Source organism: Myotis yumanensis, unplaced genomic scaffold (genome assembly GCF_028538775.1).
Source record: "Myotis yumanensis isolate MYYU_CA2020_CCGP unplaced genomic scaffold, mMyoYum1.0.hap1 SCAF_3, whole genome shotgun sequence".
Lineage (NCBI taxonomy): Eukaryota > Metazoa > Chordata > Mammalia > Chiroptera > Vespertilionidae > Myotis > Myotis yumanensis.
In genome coordinates, this window is record NW_027223754.1 from 165755421 (window position 1) to 165764963 (window position 9543).

The 9543-nt window shown below is 52.1% G+C and overlaps 1 protein-coding gene across 6 annotated transcripts in view; it reads left to right on the plus strand.

The window, feature by feature from the left end:
* Window positions 1–9508, plus strand: part of KMT2D (lysine methyltransferase 2D) — a 39841-nt gene extending 30333 nt beyond the window's left edge. For 4 of the 6 annotated variants that reach the window (XM_070410316.1, XM_070410311.1, XM_070410314.1 and 1 more), the window contains exons 44-56: window positions 40–115; window positions 288–463; window positions 557–687; window positions 1344–1476; window positions 1554–1681; window positions 1834–2974; window positions 3863–3999; window positions 4098–4228; window positions 4732–4779; window positions 5907–6192; window positions 6417–6490; window positions 6617–6725; window positions 6884–9508. In XM_070410316.1, the coding sequence (XP_070266417.1) occupies window positions 40–115; window positions 288–463; window positions 557–687; window positions 1344–1476; window positions 1554–1681; window positions 1834–2974; window positions 3863–3999; window positions 4098–4228; window positions 4732–4779; window positions 5907–6192; window positions 6417–6490; window positions 6617–6725; window positions 6884–6976 (2663 nt within the window). In that variant the 3' untranslated portion in view covers window positions 6977–9508. The remainder of the gene's footprint in view (window positions 1–39; window positions 116–287; window positions 464–556; window positions 688–1343; window positions 1477–1553; window positions 1682–1833; window positions 2975–3862; window positions 4000–4097; window positions 4229–4731; window positions 4780–5906; window positions 6193–6416; window positions 6491–6616; window positions 6726–6883) is intronic. The other 2 variants (XM_070410315.1, XM_070410317.1) reach the window with 1 other exon arrangement.
* Window positions 9509–9543: the final 35 nt, after the last annotated feature.

The following is a 9543-nucleotide window of genomic DNA, read 5'->3' on the forward strand; positions in this document are numbered from 1 at the left end:
CCCTAGGCCTGACTTTTCTTTTCCCAACCTACCCCTCAGATGCTTCAGAGGTGAAGAGTCTAGACCTGCTGGCCGCCTTGCCTACACCCCCTCACAATCAGACTGAGGATGTCAGGTAGGGATTGTGCTGGAAATGGGGGTGAGGAATGGGGTTAGGGATCTGGTTGTCTCATTTTCCCTTTGACCAATAGTAGATTTTAAGTAAGGCTGTGATATCTACTAATCTCTAAATTTGGGAGTGGGGGTCTGCAGAGCTGTAGCAACAAATGTCTACTTTTGGCCTACAGGATGGAGAGTGATGAGGACAGCGATTCTCCTGACAGCATTGTGCCGGCTTCATCCCCCGAGAGCATCCTGGGGGAGGAGGCACCTCGTTTCCCTCAGCTGGGCTCAGGGCAGTGGGAGCAGGAAGACCGGGCTCTCTCCCCTGTAATCCCCATCATTCCTCGGGCCAGCATTCCAGGTAGGGGCTGCCCTGAACATAGGCCAGGCTGGGGTGTCGGAGCTGGGGCAGAGGGGCAGCTGAGGCTAACACAGATCCTTCTTTCTCATTTAGTCTTCCCAGATACCAAACCTTATGGGGCTCTAGACCTGGAGGCCCCTGGAAAGCTGCCTGCCACAACTTGGGAAAAGGGCAAAGGAAGTGAGGTGTCAGTCATGCTGACGGTCTCTGCTGCTGCAGCCAAGGTGTGTCCTGGAGGGTGCCACAGAGGCCTAAGGAGTGCTAATCAGAGGGCAGTCCCTGAAACTTGTCTGGATAAATTCGGTCCTTTAAAGCTATGTACTGAGGATCTACCATGTGAAAGCCTAGGCTAGTGGCTGTAGGATTAGAGTAAATGAAACATGAGGGGTCCCTGCCTTCAGGGAGTTCACAGTCCTGTGGTAAAGACACACTCAACAAATAAAGAGAGTGTGTATAATGCGACATATGATACAAGACAGCACCCCATTATATTTGGTGAAACTGTTTTTTGTTTTTTAATGTTAACAGGAAATGGGCAGTCCCAGTTAAAACAACCAAACAGGAGTCCTTACTACAAGACTCCTCAGCTTCTCTAATTTGCTAATTATCGTGAATCTCCCAAGTTATGGATATAATGTGTATAGTTTCCTAAACTTAGTTGACACAGGCCCCTTTTGTGGAGCTCCTGCTAATGCCCACAGCAGTTTGGGAAAGGCCACCATAAAACAAGTACATGGGAAGAGTTGGATGGCACGGGCTGGACTTACCGGCCGCCTGTGGAGCTGTGTTCTAAGTGTCCTTGTCCCCACAAAGCTGGTGGTAGCGCTCACTGTACACAACCTGCTGACAAGGCTCTCCCCTCCCTTCCCTGCTCTGGCAGAATCTGAATGGTGTGATGGTGGCAGTGGCAGAGCTGCTAAGCATGAAGATCCCCAACTCCTATGAGGTGCTGTTCCCAGAGAGCCCTGCCCGGGCAGGCATTGAGCCTAAGAAGGGGGACGCTGAGGGCCCTGGTGAGTGTGGCAGGAAAACACCTGGGACCTAAGGGGAATGATTCTGGTGGGAGGCTCTGACCCCCTCCTTCCTGCAGGTGGGAAAGAAAAGAGTCTGGGAGGCAAGAGCCCAGAAGCTGGCCCTGACTGGCTAAAGCAATTTGATGCCGTGTTGCCTGGCTATACTCTCAAGAGCCAGCTAGACATCTTGAGCCTCCTGAAACAGGTGGGTCTGGGTAAGAAAAAGGGGTGTCTCTGGCTGGGGCAGAGATAGCAGAGAGGGCTTTTGGGAGAGTGGGATCTGGGTGGGAAAAGGGAGGGGGCTAGTTAAGTGAGGAGCTGGCACTAACCACACAGGGTTCGTGCCCCCTCCCATAGGAGAGCCCTATCCCAGAGCCACCCACCCAACACAGCTACACCTACAATGTCTCCAATCTGGACGTTCGACAGCTCTCCGCCCCACCTCCTGAAGAACCCTCCCCACCCCCATCCCCCTTGGCACCCTCTCCTGCCAGCCCCCCTGCTGAACCGCTGGTCGAGCTCCCAGCTGAACCCTCAATTGAGCCACCTGTCCCCTCGCCTCTGCCCCTGGCCTCCTCCCCTGAATCCACCCGGCCCAAGCCCCGAGCCCGGCCCTCTGAAGAAGGTGAAGATTGCCGGTCCCCTCGGCTCAAGAAGTGGAAAGGGGTGCGCTGGAAGCGTCTGCGGCTGCTCCTGACCATCCAGAAGGGCAGTGGGCAGCAGGAGGATGAGCGGGAAGTGGCAGAGTTTATGGAACAACTTGGCACAGCCCTGCGACCTGACAAGGTGCCTCGAGACATGCGGCGCTGCTGCTTCTGTCATGAGGAGGGTGATGGGGCCACTGATGGGCCTGCCCGTTTGCTGAACCTGGACCTGGACCTGTGGGTGCACCTCAACTGTGCCCTGTGGTCCACAGAGGTCTATGAGACCCAGGGTGGGGCACTGATGAATGTGGAAGTGGCCCTCCACCGAGGACTGCTAACCAAGTGCTCCTTGTGCCAGCGCACCGGTGCCACCAGCAGCTGCAATCGCATGCGTTGTCCCAACGTCTACCATTTTGCCTGCGCCATTCGCGCCAAGTGCATGTTCTTTAAGGACAAGACCATGCTGTGTCCAATGCATAAGATCAAAGGGCCCTGTGAGCAAGAGCTGAGTTCTTTTGCTGTCTTCCGGCGGGTCTACATTGAGCGGGATGAGGTGAAGCAAATCGCTAGCATCATCCAGCGGGGAGAGCGGCTGCACATGTTCCGGGTAGGGGGCCTTGTGTTCCATGCCATTGGACAGCTGCTCCCTCATCAGATGGCCGACTTCCACAGTGCCACTGCCCTTTACCCCGTTGGCTACGAAGCCACACGCATCTACTGGAGCCTTCGCACCAACAACCGCCGCTGCTGCTACCGCTGCTCTATTGGTGAGAACAACGGTCGGCCGGAGTTCATAATCAAAGTCATGGAGCAGGGCCTGGAGGACCTGGTCTTCACTGATGCCTCTCCCCAGGGTGAGCACTGGGCCCTGGAAATGGTAATGTGGAGTTGGGCAAGTTTCTCCTGGAATCATCTTTACAATGTGGAAAAGGGATCTGCAGGGTCCTTGTGAGTGATCTTCTGCCCTCTACACCCTATATTGCACGTAGGTGGAGGTCTCTTGAAAATCCCCAGAGAAAGTGTTTTAGCCTCTCTTACTCACCTTAAATTCCCTTGTAATTGAAGATGTTTTGCTTGTCTAACTTCATTCTGGCTCCTTTTCCTATCCTCAGTGGAACAAAAGAATACAGTTCTGAGACCTTACCATCTGGCTCACCTAACCTGATTCTAACCATGAAGTTCCCTTTGGTTGCTTTTCTCTGGACAAAATTCTTTTGATCTTAGTTTTAGTGTTAATTATAAAAATAACAATAAGAGCAGTTACCTTTTAGTGAACATGTACTATGTGCCACAAACTAAGCTAAGTGATTTATATAGTTATTTTGTTCACACAACCCTCTGAGGTAAGTACTATTATTCCCAGGTTTTCAAGAAACAATCTTAGATTTAAGTATTTGGTTTAAGATCCAATGGCTAGTACTAAAACCTGAACTCATCTTCCCAGTGCCAAAGCATGCCTGTTGTTCTGACTCTCAGCAAGTCCTGTGACCTGTGCTGGTTCTCCTGGGCCTTGGATTCATGTTTCTGTGTCACAAGGCACTCTAATGCCCCTCTGGAGTGGGAAGTGTGGCTTGTTGAAGGAGAGTGGGACTGGGAGGCCAAGAGGGGGTCCTGAAGAACCACACAGCCTCGTGACAGGGAGGTAGCTGCAGATCAAGGTTAGGGTCGGATTCACTGAGCAGAAGTTCCCTCTGAGGAACTTCACCAGATGGTGAGGGTTGCTCTCTTTCCTTGCCTCTTAGCTGTGTGGAATCGCATCATAGAGCCTGTGGCTGCCATGAGAAAAGAGGCCGACATGCTGAGGCTCTTCCCTGAGTACCTGAAAGGCGAGGAACTCTTTGGGCTGACGGTGCACGCTGTGCTGCGCATAGCTGAATCAGTAAGAAGGGGCCGGGAGCCGGGGTGAGGGGGGCACTGAGAACTTTGGTCCTGCCCCAAAAGTGCTCAGGCTAAGGTGAGCATGACCTGTGCCCACAGCTGCCTGGAGTGGAGAGCTGTCAAAACTATTTATTCCGCTATGGACGCCACCCCCTGATGGAGCTACCACTCATGATCAACCCCACTGGTTGTGCCCGATCAGAGCCTAAAATCCTCACACACTACAAACGGTGAGCTTGTGGGGCTGGGGCCAAGGGATATGGGTGTGCGAGTTGGTAGGGACCCTCTGGCCAATTGAGGGTTTGGGGTTACAGGTTACAGTTCCCCTTGGAGAGATTGGGGGGTTCACTCTAGGCCTCCTGGTTAGGGGGTGTGCAGTTATCACTACAGTATCCCTTTCTGCCTCCCCCCAACCTGCTCAGGTGTCCTGGGTTGACCTGGGGTCTAGGACAGACTTATCTTGGGCATCCTGGGAATGAATGGCTGTTGGGGAGGTTCTGGCTAGACAGTGGTAAAATTTTATGAACTGTATAAGGGGCCCAGTCATCTCCTTCTTCTCCTATTTTGCTCCCAGGGGGCCTGTGATTCTCCCAAACCTCAGATACCCCATGAGTGGTAGGGTCACCTTCCCTTCCCCAGGCTGAGTTGGTTTCAAAAGTAAATAATTAGAAATATAGTAGAAAAATAATAAAACCTTAAATTTGTATAGCACTTTATACTTTTTTTTTCAAAGCGTTTTCACATCCATTATCTCATTTGATCCTCACAACAACCTTATGAGGTAGGTAGGGCAGGTGGTATGACCCCCATTTCACAGCTGAGAAAACTGAGACCCAGAAAGGTTAAGTGACTAGACAGAGGTCACAGCTGGGACCAGAACATTACATGTTGACTTGTGGTTTCCTGTTCCTTCTGTGTTCCTCAGTAGCCTGACCTTGGTCACTGGGTAGAGGGAGGCAGAATTCACGGTAGCAGGGCTTTTGTGAAGGCCTTCGGTTACTCCTCAGGCTGTCGTAGAGTGTCCGACTCTACCCCAGTCAGCCCTCGTCCTTGACGCCCTATAACAGTGGTTTTCAAACTGTGTGTGTTCCAAAATGTTTTGGAACACACAAACTGAGTGGGCAGAATTTGGCCCTCCCCGTGTATGACTCCCCCTTCCTCAAATTCAACCAGAATTTCATTTTCATCTAGTTTATGTATTGGAGTTCCAATAACATTTTGTTAAAAAAAAAAAAAAAATTCTGCTAAAGAAAGAAGAGTAAAAAATGTTTGAAAACCACTCCTCTGGGATGGGGAAGAATTTGGCTGGTGCCCTAGGGTGGTGAAAAGGATCCTGTCAGGCAGCAGTCATTCCCCTGCACTGAGCCATCTACACAGAGCCCAATGTTACGTTAGAAAAGGGGACAGTCTGAAGAAAGGATGCCACCTTTTGGCTATGAATTCAGAGCTAGTTTTAATTCAAATCCAGTCCAATGTGGTAGACACAGCCCCCATTTTCAGGGCTTCCAGTATGTGCAGGAGGTAGGACTCAGATGTTTGAGCAAATCATGAACTTAAATTACAGGCCTGGGCTGCTTGGGGAATTCCTCCCAGAAGAGCGCGGCCTTAAGCACAGTTTGACAGGAGGGTGGTAGAAGACAAGGAGATGGGAGAGTGGGCTCAGTGTAGGGGAATTGGTGCCTCCCTTCACTCCACTCCCCACCCCCCATCTCTGTGCCACCCAGGGTGTTGGAAGGGTCCCCATAGCTAGTTAATTACCTCATCAACACCAAGACCCATTTGCCTCCACTCTATTCCCAAGGCAGCACATGCCCCTAACTGGCATGTTGCACATCCCAGGGAGGAGGCAGGTGGTGTGTGCTTGGTCTGAGGGAGAGCTGTCTTGTCATGCACTGTATCACCTCCCAGGCCCCACACCCTGAACAGCACCAGCATGTCCAAGGCATATCAGAGCACCTTCACAGGCGAGACTAACACCCCGTACAGCAAGCAGTTTGTGCACTCCAAGTCATCTCAATATCGGCGGCTGCGCACTGAGTGGAAGAACAATGTGTATCTGGCTCGCTCCCGCATCCAGGGCCTGGGGCTTTATGCAGCCAAGGACCTAGAAAAGCACACAATGGTCATTGAGTACATTGGCACCATCATTCGCAACGAGGTGGCCAACCGGCGGGAGAAAATCTATGAGGAGCAGGTATGGGCTGACAGAGGGGCCATCATGGTGCACGGTCCACACTCAGCCAAGGAGCAAGGAGCAGTGTGGGGTCAGGTGGAAAGCTGTGGGAGGAGGAGGTGAGAGGTGGGAGAAAGGAAAAAGAAGAAACGAAGCCCACTGCCTGAGCTTGCTACCCAATCCCACCACCACACCATGGCCATTCTCTGATACTCTTGCCCCTTCTGCAACTTTTGCCTTTCTAGAATCGAGGCATCTACATGTTCCGGATAAACAATGAACATGTGATTGATGCTACGTTGACCGGAGGCCCTGCCAGGTGAGAGGAATTAGGAAGGAGGGATTTAGGGGTCTCTGAGGGTGATACACTGGGGGTGGGCCAACAAGGAACCAAAATCATCCCAAGTTCATCATGTGGCATCCCTGACTCTGTCCCACTGCCTAGGTACATTAACCATTCCTGTGCCCCTAACTGTGTGGCAGAAGTTGTGACATTTGACAAAGAGGATAAAATCATCATCATCTCCAGCCGGCGAATCCCCAAAGGAGAGGAGGTAAGAGGAAGCATCATGAGTGAGTGACCAAGTAGCTTTCTCTTCTCTGTTATTCCCCAGAGCCAAGTTCCAAGGCCACTGCCCTCAGATCAGATCATCTCTGCCCTCCCCAGTTCCTCTGGGGGGCTGGTACTGATTCTGCCCTCTTTTCTTAACAGCTGACCTATGACTATCAGTTTGACTTTGAGGACGATCAGCACAAGATCCCCTGCCACTGTGGAGCCTGGAATTGTCGGAAATGGATGAATTAAAAAGCTTTGAGGCTACCAGGCAGGGGAGTCCCTCCACCCCCAACCTCTTCCCTGAAAGGGATGAGAGGGAAGAGAGGTAGCGGCCAGAGCCAGGACCCAGGGCTGGGGCTGCCGGCTGACCGGAGCCCCTGGAGCAGGAGGCTGGGGCAGAGGGCCCTAGGCCAAGCCCACCCTGGGCACCAGGGATAACCCTCTTCCCTGCCATCGGCCCCCAGGCTGGCATCTCTGCCCCCAGCTCCAGGAGGAGCCAGACAGAAGCAGCCATTGGGCATCTCAGGTTTGAGGGGGATATGGGCCGGGAACTACCCAGAAGCATCTGGGAGGCAGCAGGGAGGGGGGAGGACGATGTGTGGCCGGGCCTCACAGCCCTGCTGCTCCCACTGACCTCTCCGGCCCAACTCAAGGCTGCAAAGAGACTTGACTAAGCTTGACAATCCCAAAGGCCGGGTCTCACACCTGGCCCTGCCTGCCGGGTCCTGCCCCCCCCCCCCCCCCTCACCCCCATCCCCTTCCCTCTCAATCTGTCTCTGTCTCCCTCTTATCCTCTGTGTTTCTCTCTATGGGTTTTGTTTCCTTGTTTTCCACTCTGACAAATGCAACATGAATGGGAAAGAGGCGCCCAGCTGCCCAGAAGGGCAAGCCAGGCAAGCCGGGCAAGGAGACCCCACACCCACACCTACCTCATTTAAGTGTTGGATTTTTTGCTGTTTTGAAATGTGAGACCCTCTCCAAGCCCCCTACTGCCCCAACCCTCTCCCCCACCTCACTGCCCTCTTCTGAGTGGGTGGAAGGGGGTAGGAGGAGAAAGAAAACAACAACAACAAAAAATCCATCTTTGTTTTTAATTCTGGGCATGGGATGGCGGCTGAGGCTAATGATGATGAAGATTGGGGATGACTGGCCCCTAGTTGCTCTAGGACTTCCTTCTCCATCTGGACATGGGGGTAGGAGGGATGTGCTAAACCTAGGACCAGGATATTTCCCTCCTGTTTTCCCAACCCCATCATGAGCCCATTTGCCCTCCAGCCCCTGGATGGGGTGGGTGGGTGATAGAGGTGAGGGCTATCCCTGAGTGGCATGCCCATACCCAGTGAGGCAGGGTGTGGCCCAGAGCTCCCACTTTCCCTCAGTCACCAAACTGCTGCTGGTCTGGTGGGAAGGGGTGGTGATGTGGGGGTGGGGAGCTTAGTGTCAGCACGGGGAGGGTGGGGGGTATTTATCTATTTATACATGGGATTGTACATAGTCTTGTGGGGCATGGGGGAGCCGGCTGGAGGTGAGAACCCTCCCCTCTCCCCCCACCCCCGGGGAGAGCAAATGTAAAACTACTAATTTTTGTGCTTTATATATTCTATATAAATATATCTATTTTCTTTTTACAAAACCAGTTTATAAATGGTAGGGGGGTGTGGGGCGGATACATGGAGCTCCCCTTGTGGGGGGGCCCCCTCCATTACCCAACCTACCGCCCTTTTCCTCACTCCCTCCTCCCCACCCCCTGGCTGTGACTGCTGTAAGATGGGGGTATAGAGGCTGGGCAATTCCCACCCCCTATTGTATAGTTGGACTACGTTATAACGCACAAAAGTGAGCTGGCCCCAGGGGGAGCCAGAGGGTGATGGGTTCCCTGCCTCCCTTTCCTTCCCCTTTCTGCCCAAGCTTGTGCTGCAGTTGAACCTCTTCCTGGGGTAGGGGTAGATCAGGGGTTGGGGGAAGCCCCAGACCCCTGTGTGGTAGGGAGCCGTGGGGATGAAGATGAAGCTTATATGCAGTTCTCTCCTAGGGGCTGTGGGCAAAGGGCATTTTGTAATTAATATTTTCAAGAATCAAATGTATGGAGTGTAGGGATGGGCTTGGTGGTTGGTGGTGGATGGGTGGGCCTGCTGGAAGGGGAGCACAGTCGCTGTTGTGATTTTAGGTTTGTTTTTGTTTGTTTTTGAATTGGGGGATTGCGGATTGATGGGGGTAGGGAGATTTTTTTTTTTTTTAAGCTGCTTCCTCAACTGTTTCAAGCTGCAAATGTTTAAGAGAATAACATCCCTCTACCCTCACAGAAACCACTGTAATTAAATCAGACAGTGGGGAGACTGGGCTGCTGCTCCCAAAGCCATTTCCAAGAGCAAAAGGTCTAGGCTACAGGGATGGGGAGATTGGCTCCTGTGAGTCAGGCTCTGGTTGGGGCCTGGGCCCTGGGATTGGGAAAGGGGATGGGGCAGACTTTGTAAGCATATGCTAGGTATCCGATAGTCCTGTAGAATTTAGTAAAGAAACCTTATACAGTTTTTAATTTTTATATAAACTAACTCAGACCCAAGTTACAAGGTTGGAATTTTGGTTGTTGGTGTTTTTTTTAAGTACCCCGCCTGTATAATTGCATCAGAATTCCCTCCTCCTCCCTCCCCCGTGTTTGTATTTTGGGTTGGTTTACACTTGCACATATTCAATTTTCAGTTTTTCCCCTTTACAGTCTTCTCCCCTCACCTCCAGGACCCTCCCCCTTTTAAAAAAAAATAAATCGCTGACAAGTGTGAATCCCGTGAAGACTTTATTTTGTGTTGTGTGTATCC